General features: G+C 38.8%; 1 protein-coding gene across 1 annotated transcript in view; it reads right to left on the bottom strand.

The window, feature by feature from the left end:
* Positions 1 to 2,398: 2,398 nt before the first annotated feature.
* The window catches only part of LOC134097621 (fibrillin-1-like), a 31,294-nt gene continuing 15,251 nt past the window's right edge, over positions 2,399 to 18,441 (bottom strand). The window contains exons 37-51 of the mRNA XM_062550541.1: positions 18,162 to 18,308; positions 16,996 to 17,274; positions 13,242 to 13,348; positions 11,775 to 11,833; positions 9,318 to 9,457; positions 8,833 to 9,024; positions 8,305 to 8,502; positions 8,038 to 8,175; positions 7,248 to 7,441; positions 6,532 to 6,702; positions 4,982 to 6,364; positions 4,820 to 4,861; positions 4,587 to 4,646; positions 3,285 to 3,348; positions 2,399 to 2,985 (exon numbers count right to left, since the gene is read on the bottom strand). Coding sequence (XP_062406525.1) covers positions 2,921 to 2,985; positions 3,285 to 3,348; positions 4,587 to 4,646; positions 4,820 to 4,861; positions 4,982 to 6,364; positions 6,532 to 6,702; positions 7,248 to 7,441; positions 8,038 to 8,175; positions 8,305 to 8,502; positions 8,833 to 9,024; positions 9,318 to 9,457; positions 11,775 to 11,833; positions 13,242 to 13,348; positions 16,996 to 17,274; positions 18,162 to 18,308 — 3,239 coding nt within the window. The 3' untranslated portion in view covers positions 2,399 to 2,920. The remainder of the gene's footprint in view (positions 2,986 to 3,284; positions 3,349 to 4,586; positions 4,647 to 4,819; positions 4,862 to 4,981; positions 6,365 to 6,531; positions 6,703 to 7,247; positions 7,442 to 8,037; positions 8,176 to 8,304; positions 8,503 to 8,832; positions 9,025 to 9,317; positions 9,458 to 11,774; positions 11,834 to 13,241; positions 13,349 to 16,995; positions 17,275 to 18,161; positions 18,309 to 18,441) is intronic.

The following is an 18,441-nucleotide window of genomic DNA, read 5'->3' as shown; positions in this document are numbered from 1 at the left end:
CTCACTCTGCAACTGGATTCTGGACTTCCTAACCAACAGACCTCAGTCTGTTAAGTTAGATAATCGCACCTCCTCAACCATCACCCTAAACTCTGATGTACCACAGGGAGGTGGGCTGAGCCCTTTCTTTTAATTACCCCTCCCTTTTTCAGCTTTTTTGCACTTCTGGGTAGACACAAACTGCATTTCGTTGTCTTTGTACTTGTACTCTGCGCAATGACAGTAAAATGTAATCTAATCTATTCTAATTCTAATCTAATCTGATCAAAAGCTTAACAACAGTCAGGATGACTGAACACTAACCGATTTAGCTTAATTACAGTGCATGCAAATGCACTGTACTGTTCTTCCTAGGCTTCTTCTTCTTCTTCTTCTTCTTCTTATTATTCCGCTTACCAAATTCATTTTTTCTATTCAGCTTGAACCGTTTAACTTAGAAACTTCATTCAAACGTCACAACGTAGGTCTTAAATAGGGGAATGCTGCTAAGTATTTTTCAACTTTGTAACTTTTATACTTTTTAAACTATAAATTAAAAACTATTCAAAATTTCCCCATAGACTTAACATTGGCCTCTATGACATCACAATCGGATCATTAAGCAATTAGAATCTTATGCCAGGTGGCCAGCCCCACCTGCAGCAGCCCTCTCTCTCTCAGGCAGCATACAATCTCTGTGAAGACTACATATCCTGTTAAACTCTCTTTCCACAACTGTTTCAAAATAAAAGTCCTCACTGCAATAATACACTATTAAATCATTTAACCATTGAAACTACTCAACTATCTAACTGTTCAACCATTCCAACTGTCAGTTATCTTCAACTATGCCTCCAGTCAACTACATGAGACCTCCATGTACCTGCAACCAACATAGCAACCATTAAAATTAAGCGTTTATGACCGTTTCCATAGCAACCAACATGATTTTACTATAGTAACTTCTTTATTCCTGATAGTGGCAGCCATGGATACCCTATCAACAAATGTTTCAAAATAGAAGTCCTCAGTAGCAAGTTAGCTAGTTAGCATAGTTAGCATTTTTAGCATAGCTGTTAGAAATGATTAGCTAAGTTAGCTAATCAACCTAGTTAGCATAGTTAACATAGTTAGCATTGTTAGCATAGTTAGCATTTTTAGCATAACTGCTAAAAATGATTAGCTAAGTTAGCTTATCAACCTGGTTAGCATTGTTACCATAGTTAGCATTGTTAGCATTTTTAGCATAACTGATAGAAATCATTAGCTAAGTTAGCTAATCAACTTGGTTAGCATTGTTAGCATAGTTAGCATTGTTAACATTTTTAGCATTATTGTTAGAAATCATCAGCTAAGTTAGCTTATCAACCTGGTTAGCATTGTTAACATAGCTATCATTTTTACAATAACTGTTAGAAATCATTAGTTAAGTTAGAACAGGAATGTTTAAGCTTTAAAATGTCTACCTTAACACTATCAACTCTCTTTAAACTATGCAACCACCATGTTTACCCTAGCTACACCTTAGTAACCATATCTACATTATCTATCTATACATTTTTTTGCATTTTCATGCACTGGTAATTCCTTGGAATTGCATTTCTAGTTACTAATTATGGTCTGAAAAAATTAGTCTGTATCCGTCCTCTTTCCTCAAATCACCTCATGGCACAGTTACTATAGTGAGACTGACACAATCATCCCTTAACACTGAAGTCACAATCAGGATTCTTTTCCACTGTTGCTTTTCATTGGTGGAATGGGTTGCCTATAGTCTTCTAATCCTGCGATAGTTTTGGGACTTTCAAGTGACTCAAAGATTTATGTGTTCATCCAACATTTAATTAATTAATTCATTCATTAATTCTCTTACGGCGTTATGATTTCTATGTCTATTGTTTTTGTTCAAATGAAAACTCATTATGTCCAGTGTTATATGTATATTTTATATTGTTATTGATATTGTTGCTATTACTATTATGCTTAAATTAGGCTTTTCCTACATGAAACTATTATTTTTAAAGGAATATTCTATTATTACAACATTACAGTATTATTACAGTATGAACACTATTAGTAGTGTAAATACTGTACGTGACTTTGGACAAAAGTGTCTGCTAAATACCATAAGCATAACTTTGCCATTCTTTCAAGACCCCAGAGGCTCAACTTGTGAATTTACCATCCAGCTAACTTACGTCACAGCATTTCTATCCAGATGTTTCAAGGCTAAATACATTCCCCCAATAAGGCTCTAAACAAAAGAGTTATTACTGCCCTCTACAGTACATCCACATGCTAGTATCATAGGCGGGTACAATCTGTGAGTCAAAGTCTAAACTGAGTAGCCTACAGAGTCAGACACTGACACTGCAGTCATGGTATTTTAACCAATTACAGAAAACACTGACATGTACTGTTAAAGGTATGAGTTGCAATTTTAATGCTACATTTCATAAAAGTTAACAGCAATGATAAACAAGATAAAAGACAATAATGTTACACTGAATTGTTCTTCATATAGTGCATCTTTCCTGAACTCATTTAACACATACACTTTTTTTCAGTGCAAACAATGCAAACATTTCAGAGCAGCAGCCATTGCAAATACAATAGATATAATAGATATAATAGAAATAAACAGGAAAAACATTCAACAATGATGCTACATCATACTCATATCTGCCAAGAACTCAGAATTTATTCAGTGTTATTTTAGGAGCTAAAGATACTTGGGCAAATAACACCAATAATTGCATGATAACAAAGGAGTACACCCTGCTCTCAACAGCACAGCACACGGGTAAAAAAATGCAAGTATTTTCCATCATGTTGTTACAGCAGATAGCCATAGTCTACAACTATAGATTAACATCATTTCAATTAGGCTAGAAGCTGCAACTCCCAAGCAACTTTCAACAGACAGAAAAGCAGTAAACTGTTAGGCATTGGCAGAAGAATCTGAAGAGGTGGAGTAGTTTGATGTTCCAGGAACATTGTATCCCCCTTCAAAAAAACAAAAACAAAAATGAAATAAAATAATTGATGACCATCATTCTTATAGATTCCAGGATATTTACATGCCAGAATTAAACTATGGATATTAAACTACTGCAGCTGTTAGTGTAGTAGTTACTACTAGTATGCTATACTACTACTCATACTACCAATCATATTACTATTATCAATAATAATATTAATATTATTGTGATAGTTATTATTATTACTATAATAATAATAATAATAATAATAATAATAATAATAATAATAATAATCAATCAATAACATAGTGTCCTCTTACTTACTTTTCTTTATAAACCTCTGAAAGATGCGCTTTCCAGTAGAAGATGAGCCTCCTCCACTTGTGCTCTACAAAATACAAAAAGAGTGTAAAATAAGATTACATTAGATAAATAGGAATGCATTATTTAACATACAAAAGGTATATCACAAAACAATTCCACAAAGGAGCCTAAAGGGCACAATGTAATGTTAAACATTTTCTGAAGTGTTAAAGGGATATTCCGCCATTTTTGGAAATACGCTCATTTTCCACCTTCCCTCGAGCAAAACAATCGATATTTACCTTGTTCCCGTTCATCCAGCCATTCTGTGAGTCTGGCGATACAACTTTTAGCTTCAGCCTAGCATAGATCATTGAATCGGATTAGACCATTAGCTTCTCGCCTGCTAGCTTCATGTTTAAAAGTGACTAAGATTTCTGGTAATTTTCCCATTTAAAACGTGTCTCCTCTCAAGTTAGAAAGTGCAATAAGACCAACTGAAAATGAAACCTGGCGTTTTTCTAGGCTGATTTGACATGGAACTACACTCTCATCTGGCGTAATAATCAAGGCAACTTGCAGCTACTGGCACTACTACTGCTTGTTGTCTATGGGGACTATTTTCAGATGCTGCGTAAGATATCACTGCGCCTATGGTACGTTTGCAAGTTGCCTTGATTATTACGCCAGATGAGAGTGTAGTTCCATGTCAAATCAGCCTAGAAAAACGCCAGGTTTCATTTTCAGTTGGTCTTATTGCACTTTCTAACTTGAGAGGAGACACGTTTTAAATGGGAAAATTACCAGAAATCTTAGTCACTTTTAAACATGAAGCTAGCAGGCGAGAAGCTAATGGTCTAATCCGATTCAATGATCTATGCTAGGCTGAAGCTAAAAGTTGTATCGCCAGACTCACAGAATGGCTGGATGAACGGGAACAAGGTAAATATCGATTGTTTTGCTCGAGGGGAGGTGGAAAATGAGCGTATTTCCAAAAATGGCGGAATATCCCTTTAAACAACATAAAAAATCCACTGAATATGCCACTGTGAGCAGAAGATGTGTTTACCCAAATTTTTATAAAACAGGCTGTTTTGCCAAATGGGAAATCCATACAATATAAGTTGAGCATAACTTACTAAAGTTGAGCAAAGGTGTCTGTCTAACAGCAACGTATTATGACATTACAAAATGGAACATCAATACAATCAAATCCTCACATTCAGATATATGATAAAAAAAAAAAAAAATGCTACACTCCTAACATTGATTCTTCATTCTCGCCCACCATTTTTGGTTGTTGTATGTTAAATGTGTACTTACTCTCGTTTGCCCAGATCTGGAGCTTGACACTTGTGATTTACCGGCAAGAGTAGCTCGAACCTTGGCAAAGAAGACAACTATTTAGTACATTTTTGAAGACACATAGTGAATATATGCTTGGATTATTAACACCACTCAGCTGGATACAAAAGATCTATGGTAGGTGTTCAAAAATTTACAAGCAAATACATTTATATACAGAGCTGTAGATTAGACTTTGAGGAAATGCATACCTTAGCATCCAGGAGGGTCCCAAACACCAAAATGAAGAAACCCTTTTGAAGAGAAACATGTAAGAAATGGAAGAATAAACTGTACAGAACAATGTTGAAAAGCATTCTCTTTCTTTTATGTAATGAATAATTGACATAATGTATGCTAATGCCAATATTTACCTGTAAAGAATTTAGCAATGCAAAGACAACATGGAGCCCAAAGTTCTCTGGGCTGATCATGATCCCAATGCCAAATCCCCAGGTAATACCAAACAGTGGAGTTAATACGGCCACACATTTTGCGATGACCTTGAGGTTGTGTTTTTCATCATTTTGTACAGTGTCTCCCACGCCTCTTCTCAGCATCTTAACCAGGACCACCATCATGACACACAAGTTGATGGCCACAATGACCAAGGCAGGGATCACAAAGGCCAGAAGGGCCTTGGTTTTTCCCCAGTTGAGCCAGCATGTGCCATGTGACGCGATGTAGCCATTATTTCCAGCTGTTGATGCCACAGTCACCACTGCTGTAATGAGAGGGCCGCCGTAGCCGATAAAGAAGCCAATTAGCATCATGGCCAACCTGGAGACGTTTGAGAAAACCCAAATAATGCGGTACAGGAGCAGTAGAGCAGACATCAGCATCCAAAAGAACATAGCCAGGTAGAAGAAGTGGGCAAAAAACGTGGCTGCTGTACAGGGCCCCAAGGCTGCACCATCTTCATTCGACACGGCTGCTCCCACGATGAACCAGATGTCCGCAATCAGGAGGGACACAGCAATGTTAACGATGCAGACGTGTCGCATGTATGCTGTGTCATTATTAGCTGTCATGACACGCCAAACTATCCCCTCAATTATTAGGGTGATTACCAAGCTGGCGATTGATATTCCAACTCCAACATATGTGATGATATCCAGGGCCCTTTTGGCTTCAGGTGGTATATATGGTGACATGAGAACGGAGAAGGAAGTTGTGTGATTACACTCACACGTGACTGTATTATTTATGTCGAACTTGGGTTCACACCCAAATGTATCCCATCCACCGCTATTGTTGAAAAGTTCAAAGTTCCAAAAGACACACAGTGGGTTTACCAAGTCACTGTTGTTTTTCTGGAATGTCAGAGTAATGTTTTCAACTGTTCGACTTGTATTGACCAAAAGAACATTGCCATTTATTGAATTTATGGAATCTGTGGAATTTACGTCACCTTCTCTTGAATTTCTGTTTGACATTATACCATCAAGGGTAAAAAATTCAATGATTGTAACTGAGGTGTTTGTTGCAGATCGCTGTGTTAGAGCAATTGTAATTTCAGATGAATTTGTCGAAAGCACATTATTGGCTTCAGTCACCACAGATTTTCTCAAAGAAAGGCTTTCTGTCGAAATCTGAAAGGTGTCTTCTTCTGCGAGTGCACCCGACATCGCTTCCACAGCACGCAACATGTTAGAGCTGGCACTTCTACGATTTTCATCACCAGAATCACTATTTAAGTTACTCCAGACATTATTTGCACTCGGGGAGACAATCACATTCACAGTGTCAAGGAAATTCTGTTAAAATACAATAAACAAAACAAACAAAAAAATGTTTTAGTTAATAGGTGGTTGGTGGTGAATGCTACTCATTTAGATCAATTTACCAGGAAGCACTCCCGAGTCCCAACATATAATTTGTGTGGATGCTAAAAAAAAAAGTTTAACTATTCAAAACACCATACCTCCATAACCTCCTGGTCCACTGTGATTTGACTGGAAGCCTCTGCAACATTGTCAAGTATGGACACAATAGATGCAATAGTTGCTGGTGAAGTAACAATGTTATCATCATTATCCTGTGTGGTGTTACTGAGCTCCAGAACAAAGTTTGAAACATCCCCTCCATTAAGGTTCTATAAGGGAAACACATTCATGTCATTTAGGGTTTCTCAGTGCTGGCGTTACAGAGGATCAGCATAAGGTCAGGGGGACGTTTGCTCAAAAAAAGGTTAACCACTGATGCAATTGAAAACAGGAATGAGATCAACTATTGTACAAGGCTAAACCATTTTAAAATAAAATAAATAAGCAAACATTGGGGGAAAAAAACTCCCCAATAATTTGATCATATTTTGATTTCACAATGAGCTTTTTTGGGTTTACTGGCCTACGACACTGTCAATAAACCCTGTCAATAGAGAGGTATGCCACCTATTACAGCAGCCCATACTGTACGATAGTTTGTTGCAAATCATATAACAGCTTGATTGACTCGCTTTGCCATAAAACACATTGTCACACATATACAGTAAGACCCACGTATTGAGAGTGAGCTGAGAGTTTAGAGTTGTAGGCTGGCATGGATGGAACACCAGATCATCACACAGGCCTCCAGCCAAGGCTGGTATCCATTTACAGCTGGGTTGACTGAGACAATGCAGATTAAACAGAAAATTACCTCTGATACTTCTTGCAAGTTTTGAATTTCTTCTAAGACACAGCTGTCCTGCCTGGGGACCCAGACACCCCCTTCACATCTGTACAGTATTTCACCGACTCTCCCTTCACCACAGCCAATTGTTGCTTCCTCCCCTTCGACTCCTGCTTCTAACCCCTTGTCCTCATCCACTGAACAAGTTGGATCTGGAACAACTGACAGAGATCATAGTTCTAATCAGGACACATGTACAGTATGAGTGTGTTATGTGAAGTTATGCTGATTGTGTGACACTAAACAAAACAAAGGAATGGCAATGTGGAAATAACATATGACTTTAATCCAGGTTTAAATCTGGGCTGAACTATACACAAACACACAGACTGTCAACTGCTGTACCTTTAGAACTCTGACAGTATTACGTTTATTAACGTTTTCAAATGTATTTCATCTGTTTTAGCTCAGGTTTCAGCCAGGAACATGCATACAGTGCAAGTATTTGAGCACAAGCTAAAGTTGACTATAAAGAGAAATATAAAATCATCTTTTGGAAATTGATCTTAATGCCTTAAATAAAAGATGAGAAAATATCCAATGTTTAAGGACATCAATGCTCTTTGTGAATGAATAATATATCGTACAAACAAATATGTTCCTTAAAATACAGGGGTCATAAGTATTGGAACCCCTACAGTATGTTAACCCTATGTGTTAAATTGGGTGATTGATAACAACATGAATGTGAGCTCTAAGTTACTTGGAACCACAAAATAAATAAATGAATAAAAAAAATAAAAATAAGGAAATATACCTTGAGTTTGTCTACGAACATCCACTGTAAAAGTTTTTTTTCTGTTTTGGAGGCCAAGTAGTTCGCATGTAAATATCAGCGTATCTCCACATTCCCCAGGCTTCGTGGTATATCTATATTCACTACACTTTCCTGGTGCTGCAAAAAAAAGTATTCCACAAAAAACAACATTGAAGAATAGGCAGCAATGACTACTTATATTAGAATGAAACTACGTATATTAGAGTATATTAGAATGAAATACTGTAGAATGAAAGTGTTACATACTTCCGAGATCAGCTTGTCCTAAAGTCAGTTTGACTTGGTATGAGACTGGCACACAGCATTTCAGATTAACACTCTCTCTACAAGTAACCGTTTTTTGGAAAAAATCTGGTGTAATCACAGGATTTGGTTTGATTGTTACTCTTTTCCAATAGATAAGAGTTGGTCTTGAGTCTCTGGTATATCTGCACTCGTAACGACCTGTACAAGCAGAGCAGACAAACATCAGAGATGTCCCATTGAGCACAGCACAAGCATGACAATGTACCACTCATCTTACATTAGATTCACATTAATCCAATTAGCAGATGCTTGACTAAATGACTTATGTCAATTATATTACAAGGGCCATTATCTCCAGAGCAACTCAGAGTTAAGTGTCTTGCTCAAGGGAACAACAGAGGAAGCCAGGAATTGAACCCACAACTTTTCAGGGGCATGCAAGCCCAGCTCCATGGCCACTGTGCTACCACCACCTCATTCACTCATTCATATCTCATCATATCACTAACGGACAACAAAATGGCTTACCCTGATCACCAAGGACAACATTTTTTACTGTCAGTGTGCGGGACAACATTTCATATTTGAGTCCTGGCTTGAGTATTTTTCCACCAAATCTCCATTCTGGGTCACTTTTTGCTTCAATTGACAGGAGGCAATTTAATTTCATGGATTCATCTCTTGAGTGAACTTCCCTTTGAATAAGTGTCTCTAAATAAACTGAGATTCAGGTTCAAGTAGTTTATTATCACACACTCATAAAAGGAATTATAAGTAATGGAAGTCATTGTGCTCAAGAGCCAGCTCAACTTCAAAAATGTATCTAAAATAATTCATTAATGAATTAATCAATCATTAATTAATAAAATACGTGTGTGTGTTGGGGGTGTGTGGTGGGAGTAATGGAGTAATGGGGTGTGGGGAGGAGGGGGGACTGGTGTGTTTGTGTGTGTGTGATGTGAAAATAAAAGTGAATGTTGACCATTTAGTGTTTATGTTAGATGAATTCTTACCACTTTCAGAAACAAAGTCATCAGCAACCTCAAAGTTCTTTTTTTTCAGTTCATCAACCAGAACATTATTTTGTTGATTTATCTGGGCCCAGTTGAGATTGCTATGAGTAATGCTTATGTCAGCTACTATACTACCTTGCCTGTAAAAAAAACCTTTGTTAATATGTATAACATAGAATATGACACTTTTTAGAAATCCTTGGTGAAACACCTAGCCTGGCTAGTGCCTACCACTTCTCAAATGAGACGTGGTCTGACAACCAAACATTACTTTTCTCGTATTTGAAAAAAAGCCCAGATCAGTTCATTGGGCTCACAGATGTCTATCAAATGCATCTGTGCATAGCTCGTCATCGTCTTGCTTTCCCCCCTGTTGGTCCCCTATCCCAGGCAAAAATTAGGGCGGTAGTTTCCAGACTGCCTTAGTGCCTTAGCAGCGTGAATGAAATCGCGCGCAAGGAAGCATGGGAACACCCAGGCTATGAAACTCCATAATTGTTTGACAAAACATTTCATAAACATTTCATAACACACACATACTGTACATTCACCTCAAAACAATTGAGAACAGTTTCACAAAAAAGATTAGAGACAGAATAACTGAGTGTTTTTGTTGTAAACGTCGGTAAACTCCACTTGATGCTCTTGACATCAAAAAACGCTGATACGCCCTGACAAAGACCTGGTGTGGGTTGAAACCAGTTGGCATCTTTTAGTGTTATGCCCCAGGTTTAAATAAAGGGTTTTTTAACTTAATCTTTGGCTCAGTGAGAGAGTTGCCTGAAGGCCATAGTGGCTGCACCATTTTTAAAAAAAATAAGATTGTAATTGCCACATAGGCAGGACAAAAAAAAAACATATATTGGCAACGGAAGTCTTGATGGAGAATGCATGGACTGCATCAGAGCCCGTCTACGGAGAGCCTTGCCACTCGCTATTAAGTCCCATTGTAACGACTTTTGGTTGCAGTTCCACCAGAATTCCACTGGGGGCGGTCGTCTGAGTGCAGAATGAATGGGAGTCTATGGAGCTAGACGGCTAAATTTGGCTCTTTCACCCAATTGTCGCTGAGAGATCTCAGATTTGATTGTAGTTTTTGCAAATTCAACATGGGTTATAAGTCAAAAGTTGAATGAACGAGTACTCATGTCCTTCCGATTTCTTACAGGTTGAGTTGTTGTTGCCCATACCACGCTAGCATTCTGCTAATGAAGCTTGAGTGTATGACGTCATTTACACTTTAAAACTCGTTTTAAAGCAAATAAGTGACTCTAAAAAATCAAACACCACGCAATACGTAATTTCTTTGCATCCCCTTTCGAAAACAACATTCAAATTAATTGACAAAAAATTATATTTTGAGAAAAATGGATTTTGAGGGGTATTGCTCCATAGACGTCCATGCATTCTGCACTCCAAATATGAGCGGCTCTAATGGAACCAGCGTTGAACTGCAACCATTTCAAAACCGGAAGTATAATGACAGTGGCAGTTCTCCCCTTATTAGACATTCTCTGACTGCATACTTAATCCAGTAATACCGCTTCAGCTAACTAGCTTCGTGGCTAACTATCTCCGGTTTCTCATCCACCAGTTTGAGTGGGATTTCCTCTGACATTTTGCATTGAAACATGACGTCATTGTGCTCTCGGGTCGAAGTATGGGATGTCTGCCAACTAGTGGTGGGGAGTATATATGTGACCCTGTAAAGCGGAACCAGTCGTTTCGGTAAAATTTAGTAAATTAAGTTATTGTGCTCACGTGAACGGCCATGAACTAAGCTTTCCAACGATATGTATATTGAGGGTATTACACAAACTATCGCTAAGATAACCGCATCCAAAGTTGACATGGTTCTCCTGTCACGATATGCCAGAAGAGGAGAAATCACCTGTTTAAGCGGCGCGTGCACAACGGGAATGACAGCAAATGTGTTGAATCTTCGCCGGGTTTAACAGTCAAAACGTAGGTTTTTCAGTGAAATGCGTTCACAATATGAAACTGTAGACTGTATACAGCCGAATTATGCGAAAACGTGAAATTCAACATTTTAACCCGGAAGTTTGTTATTGTTGATTTTCTCAAAATAACGATGTGCGCAAAACGACTGATTTCGCTGTGAATGGTCACATATGAGATTTAGCACTCTACTCAGAGAAAACTGCTGTTTTATTCAGTAGCCTAATGAGTGATGTCTTAATGTGGCGACTTTGGCGCCAAAAGGGCTAATAGCATTACTAACATTCTCTAGGCATTTGTCAGTACAAATATTGATTTACAAATACCTTGGCATCCCAACAGCCATAACAATTAACAATCATGGAATAATGCCCCTTTAGTAACTACTAATAAACATGTTACAGTACATACTGTATGCCACATTCAATGACATGCTCTGATAAATCAGACCCAGGCTGTTTTATTTGAATCAAATACACAAGAACATAGGCAGATTACCTGAATCCTGTTACTGTTGCAGATCTAAAACCAGGTACATTTTCATAACTGCTTGTTATCTGGGTAAAGAACATAAAAAGTTTGTTTTATCATTCGAGTACCATGTATGTTGGAAATGCTTAGACAATTAATTACAGCACTTAATTGCAGTCAATTACAGCATTTACTGGCATCCCTGAGGGGTATTTCACAAAACCTAGATAAGGGATTAAGCTGGGATTTTTTGGTTATCCTGGGTGAATTTAGCCTTGATTTGGTTTCACAAAAGAGATGGCACATACTGTAAGTTGCCATGGGAATTTATTCTCTGCACCTAGCCTGGTCCCGACCAGGCTAACAGCCAAGCTAAGTTAATTCTATAATGGTATTTATATTATCTGATTGGTGCAGCTATCTGTCATTCAAATCAGACCTCCATGCAATTTTTTTATGTGCTTTATTCCATACAATTTGCTGCATGCATTTACTAGCAAAACATAACAGATTGTCAGCCAAATACCATATGGTTATCATTTTAATTATGGTAGCCTTATCATTAATAATACAGTTAGTGTTTGCTTCTTTTGTTGATAGACATTTGCTGAATAGCCTACGGTAGTAGTTGATTGGAAGTGGAGGGGCAATTTTTTGGAGGTGTTTTCAACTAACTCGGCTTTAAGACAAAACAAAGATAGTCATACTTCGTGCATCTTTTCTGTGGCAAATGCTTTCTTAATGACGTTGCGTGACGAGACAAGGAAGCACTCACACATGGGTGCATTGGTAAATTTGCATTTAGTTGGTCTGCCACACCTACTCCTGCTATATGTTACAGAAATAGTCATGATTCCCCAAAAAAGTAAAACTAAAGAAGTCTACATCAAAAGCGGTTGTTCACTTTGTGCGTGAATGGCGCTATTTTCTGCGTCTTTTTTAATTCTAACCGTGAGTTATTTGGGGGAGAAATGAGAATGCGCACATACCCTGAATTACTTACACCTGGCTTGACATAGTCACTCCTATTCATCCTGAATTGACATTAGTGAAACGAGTTGAGCAAGGATGACCAGACAACGCTATGTCAAACCTTGCTTTATCACTTATCTTGGATGTCTTAATTCTGCTTTTGTGAAATACCCCTCTGGTTAAGTTGAGTAAAATGAGGCATACAACTTAAGTCACACCATAAAAACAGTCCCTTGAAAATATGTAAAATCTTAATGACACTCGCCTGGTAAAATGAAGGATAAACAAATAATGAAATAAATAAAAGAAATAAAAATAGGAAAAATCTTACATTTAAAATAGGCTAATCTATTCTAAAAGAGAAAATGATTACTTTTGTACCTTTTTTTTAACTCAACTTTACCAGGGCTGGCAGGGCTTTACATCACATTACTTTGTATAAACATTTTAATATGTTGAATGAAGCCTGTACAGTATATCATCAAATAAGGAAGGAATCTTAAATTAATAAATTATACTTACTGCGTCTTGTATATTATTCTTCAAATTTTGAAACCTTTGACTTGTTTCATCATTTAAACTAGTATCAAATTCACCCTGTAATGTCACACTCATGCCCGCAGACTCATCTACAAAAACAGAAATGTACAGCTTTTTGTGATACTGAATTCACAACATTCTGAAATCACAGTTCTTGTAAACAGTTTGGTAGCATGCATAAATGATGTAACAAACCTCCTATTTGTTACCTATATCGTCATCTATTCAGAAGTTAATCCAAATTGTGCATTAGAGATAAGCCTCAGAATAAATGGCAAACCTCCAAATAGTGAAACCCTCCTGACAAAACAAAGGGCTTTACTATCAAGAGGCCAAGTTGATCACTAAAAACATTCTTGGAATCCCCTTCTGAAATCCCACAAATATGGTTATGAATATAACCTCGGCTCCATGAAGGAGAACACGAGACGTTAACCAATGGGAAGTCATCTATGCATGGCGCCATCAATCTCCTATCACACTCATCTCAGGAACTTTTTGTGGGCCTTACACGATATAAGAGCACTCAGCGATACACTAGGCTAGTCCTCTTTCACATTCCTGAGGTGACCAATTTGGCCAGGTTCGGGAGACAATGAGGCTAGATAGAGTTAAGGTCTCGTGTTCTCCTTCAGAGAACTAAGGTTACATTCGTAACCATAAGTTCTTTCAGTTCACTCAGCGTTAAACAATGGGAACACATACTACAGCCCTCATTGCGATAGACTAATTTACTGAGCTTTGCAGTCAGGGTGCTTGGCTAATTAGACACGAAACAGACTGACAGTCTGAGTGGTCTTAAAGGAACACTTCACCGTTTTTTCATATTAAAGAGACCCTATGCAACTTTTTCATAGACATAAAATCGCTTAGAAATCGTTGTTTTGCTTGACTGACCAGTTTTTATCGAAAACAGTAATATTTCCTCCCGCCCCCAGTGTCCCTATCCGCTATTGCAACCTTGCAGTTTGTTCAGGAGACGATCGTTCCCTGTTTACATCTGGAAGGCTGAGACGCATAAAGAACATGAAGAACCACCCTTGCAATTTATAAATATATATATAGCCTATATATGTATAAATATACCCGCTAAAGCTGTCAGGGAAGCTCTGCAGAGAAATATGCAAGCATAAAACGAGTGAAAATGAAAAACGAAACCGAAACTTAAGATGAAATCGCCAATCCTGCATAGTTTCTCTTTAAGCTGTGTTATTCCCTTAACTAAGACGAGTTGACATACCTCTCACGTTTCAATGCGTGCACTCAATGGCTCCGGTGCGCGGCACTACTTTGATAGCACTTAGCTAGCCCAGTTCATTAATTAGGATCCAAACAGAGATGAATTCATGCTAATATGATGACAGCATCATCACATAAACTATTACAATAACATGAGGAACGAGATTGTTGGGGATCACTTTCAGAACGATTTTGAGAATGATAAAAAGCTGACAGCCAATCAGAATCAATCAAATTTTATCCTACATTCAACAACACAAGAAGAGACTCTCCTCGTCATTGTTCAATATCGATACCTTTATCGGTATAGTTATAGTTATGTTAATAGTTGGTGTAAACGGCCCTTCATAGGGGACAATTTCCTGACAGCAAATAGCTCAGCTGAGGAATAGCTCTGAGGTGTGAGACTATGGAGAGAGGTGTGCTTTACATGGCTGGTGGCTACCGGCTGTGGGTCAGCAATGTTCACCATGTGTAGGCTAGCTGACCCTGGTGTAAGTTGTCAGGTACTGTAGCTTGTTGGTGCTAGAGGGCTACTCACATGCATGCCGCTGAAAGCACAGAGCTGGCTAACAACGTACTGGTGAAGTCCACGTTATAGAAATGGACAAGAGTGTCACCTGAAGCCCAGCTTACACCTAATCAGACATGTTCTCTGGATAGACCTTTTTAAGCCATCTAGGAGACAGCTACACTCTGCATGGAATGGGGTCTTAATCGTGTAGGCACATCTGAAGTTCAGCAACGCCAGAGTGAAGGCCTCAATCAACCAGCAGGAAAGTCTCTGCTCTGATAGCACACAGCAGATTGTAAAGCTCCATAGCAGATGAACAGCTGGGGTTTTTGTTTGTTGTAGGCGTGCAGTGCTCTCACCAGTCACATCTCGTCATTCACCACTTTGGAGTAGGACATTTTCAAGTCCCACCTAACCCCATCAACTCGGCAAAATGGTGACGTTAAAATATTTTTTTCAGATCTTGGTTCCACGTTACACTTTCCGTCCCGGTCCACTGGATCTGATGATGTTTTAATTCATATGTCAGTCTGTTTATGTCTCCTATGTTTGTGTGTGGCTATTTTGTATTGAATCTATGATTTTCCTCTGTCAAAAAGAGGGGTATTATTAAAGAAAGTTTTAAAAAAAAATCTTCCTGTTAATCGCACCCCACCTGACATGTCTCTATTCCCCACTAGTGGGGCCCACCCCACACTGCGTTAGGGAAAACCGGAAATCTCAATGACTCTGATTCTAAAGGCAGAGGTCAGCACTTCAGGTTGTTGAGAATGTGAAGTGTGGCACAATCGAGGAATCGCTTACAGCAAAGTACATGCAAGTTAGGTTTAGTGATTATAAGAGGTAGGAAAAAGCGCAACGCTGCTGCTTCCTGAGTGGTGATTCTAAAGCAGCAGTGCTGCACTTTTTCCCACCTCTTATAATACTGAACCTTTAAAAAGCTGCACCTGCAAAAAACCCTATCAAGGTGCGCAGGTCCTTTCTTGACTTTGAGGTTTATAGAGCCATCAGGACATATTAGTGCGAGGGAGCAACCATGCATCTTGGTGGCAGTGGCAGCGAGCTGTGGAGGAGGGAGCTTGCTAATGCGAACTCACACACCATGGTATGGAATACAGCATTTAGAGCTCCACCACTGTGGAGATTGCCCTGTATACAGGCTTATCTTCAAATTGAACAGGCTGAGACGGAATAGCCTGGTGAGGCTGATGTGAGGGATTTTTGTCAGTCCAGCTTAGCTGTGAGCTTTTGAACCTCGCCAACAAGATGAACGAATCTATGGGACGGGTGATTAGAGATCAAATCATTAGGCGCGTTCAAGTTCAACTCCAAATGACCTCTTGCAGCAACGAGAGCTGCCGGTGACAGCAGGGGAGGGGATACAAATGCTGCTATGAAGTTGTACACTCTCTACTTCCCGTATCTAGACTTGACCATGTGACGAAACATGAGGCACGGACCCTCATGGACCCTTGTGGATATGAAGAGGCATCTAAACACCTGCACATACGTCGGGGATGTAAAAGCCAATTAGGGCAAAGACCTGACGTCATGAAGGCAGGGTCTAGGCTCCGCAGCGCTCCGCAGTACCTAGAGGGCTGCTGCGCCGCTGCTCAGCAGCCGCCTTGCTTGGCAGCTGCCATGCCTTGCTCCCGCGATAAGTGGGAGCAAGGCCATGTGATACCGACTGCCGAGTCGAAAACACACCTCTCTAGACCATCATGGACAGATTTTTAACCACGTGCATCTTGTGCTGCGCAGCCATCTTGAACACGCCTAATGACACCATGCAAAGACGACTTCCCATTGGCTAATGTTGTGTAAACTTGACCGGAAAGACAACCAGGCATTAATAATAACAATATTCACATTACTTGATATTTACACATAAGACCTTTGTAATCACACAAGAGAATGCCATAGTGGTATTGGCAAGTGCAAAATAAATGCATTAAATATATAATAGCTCTGAACTTAGCATACCTGGTGCAGCTGTGGTTGTGGTCGTTGTTGTGGTCGTTGTTGTGGTCGTTGTTGTTGTTGTAGTAGTTGTTGTTGTTGTAGGAGCTTTTGTTGTTGTTGTTGTTGTAGGAGCTTTTGTTGTTGTTGTTGTTGTAGGAGCTGTTGTTGTTGTTGTTGTAGGAACTGTTGTTGTTGTTGTTGTTGTAGGAGCTGGTGTTGTTGTTGTTGCTGTTGTTGCGGTTGTTGTAAGGGCTGGTGTTGTTGTTGTTGTGGTTGTTGTAGGAGCTGGTGTTGTTATGACTGCAATGAATTAGAAATTGTGCATTATTGTGCCAAATTGCTTTCATACAACTATTCAGGGGTGCGTTTCTAGAAAGCGTTGTATGCTAACTTGCGTCGCAACCTTGGGAGTTCACTCCGTCGTTCTTGGATTTGGTGTTTCTAAAAATTTTTGTTTTTCTCTTGACTCAAAGATTGCGCTATACTGTAGGCTAATATAAATTAAAAGACTGATTCCCTTGTTGGGCTCATTCTTGCTACTTGTGTTACTTTACGTTCATTTGCGTGCTGGTTTGCGTTTTGGTAGGCTACTATTATGATATTCACAAACCTTCCATTGACATTCACTGTTCATTAGTACAGTGATTAGGGCAGGTGACTTATCGATGACACGTCGCAGATTCTAATCCCGTATGCATCACATATGCTTTTGTTTCTGACTACAGTGAAACCTGGAAAGAACCCTATAAGTAATGCCGTGGAACTCACCTGATGTCTTGTTTCTGGCCACTCGATGTAAAGCAATTAAATATATTTATGGTCTAACCTATTGTTGTGTGTGGTATACCTGCTCTTACTCAAAAGTGACATGGAGAGGTAAGATGCGAACATTGGCCGTGTGCGCAATGTACGTACTGACGCGTGACATCTGAACCACTAGATACAGATTAAATCTTGTGATAATTTGTAATTAGTTTAGGCCATATATATATATATATATATATATATAACAGAATCATGCTCAGTTGCATCAAGTTGTATTAAAAGCTACATAAAATGACCTTCATGATTTCATCTGAAAATAAATCGATTGGAAACAGAAGTTCAATAATGTAATATAGGAACAGAAAATACCAGTTCAAATAATACTGTAAATAGACATCTAGGATACATGTACATTCATTTACCTGTGCACGGATTTCTGTCACTTATAGATTGGCTTGTATTGGTTGCTCCATATCCACTCAGGCAGGAGCAGTTGAAGTTTCCATTGGTATTGGTACAGTCTGAGTTGGATCCACATATGTTTGGAGTCTCAACACATTCATTTACATCTGAATAAAGAGATATGGAAAAACAATAAAAATGTACAAATAAATCAGACAGAATCATGCTCAGTTGCATCAAGTTGTATTAAAAGCTACATAAAATGACCTTCATGATTTCATCTGAAAATAAATCGATTGG

The sequence above is a fragment of the Sardina pilchardus genome, chromosome 12 (genome assembly GCF_963854185.1).
Source record: "Sardina pilchardus chromosome 12, fSarPil1.1, whole genome shotgun sequence".
Classification (NCBI taxonomy): Eukaryota; Metazoa; Chordata; class Actinopteri; order Clupeiformes; family Clupeidae; genus Sardina; species Sardina pilchardus.
Note: the sequence above shows the minus strand (reverse complement) of the source record. Positions and strands in the feature narration are given on the sequence as shown.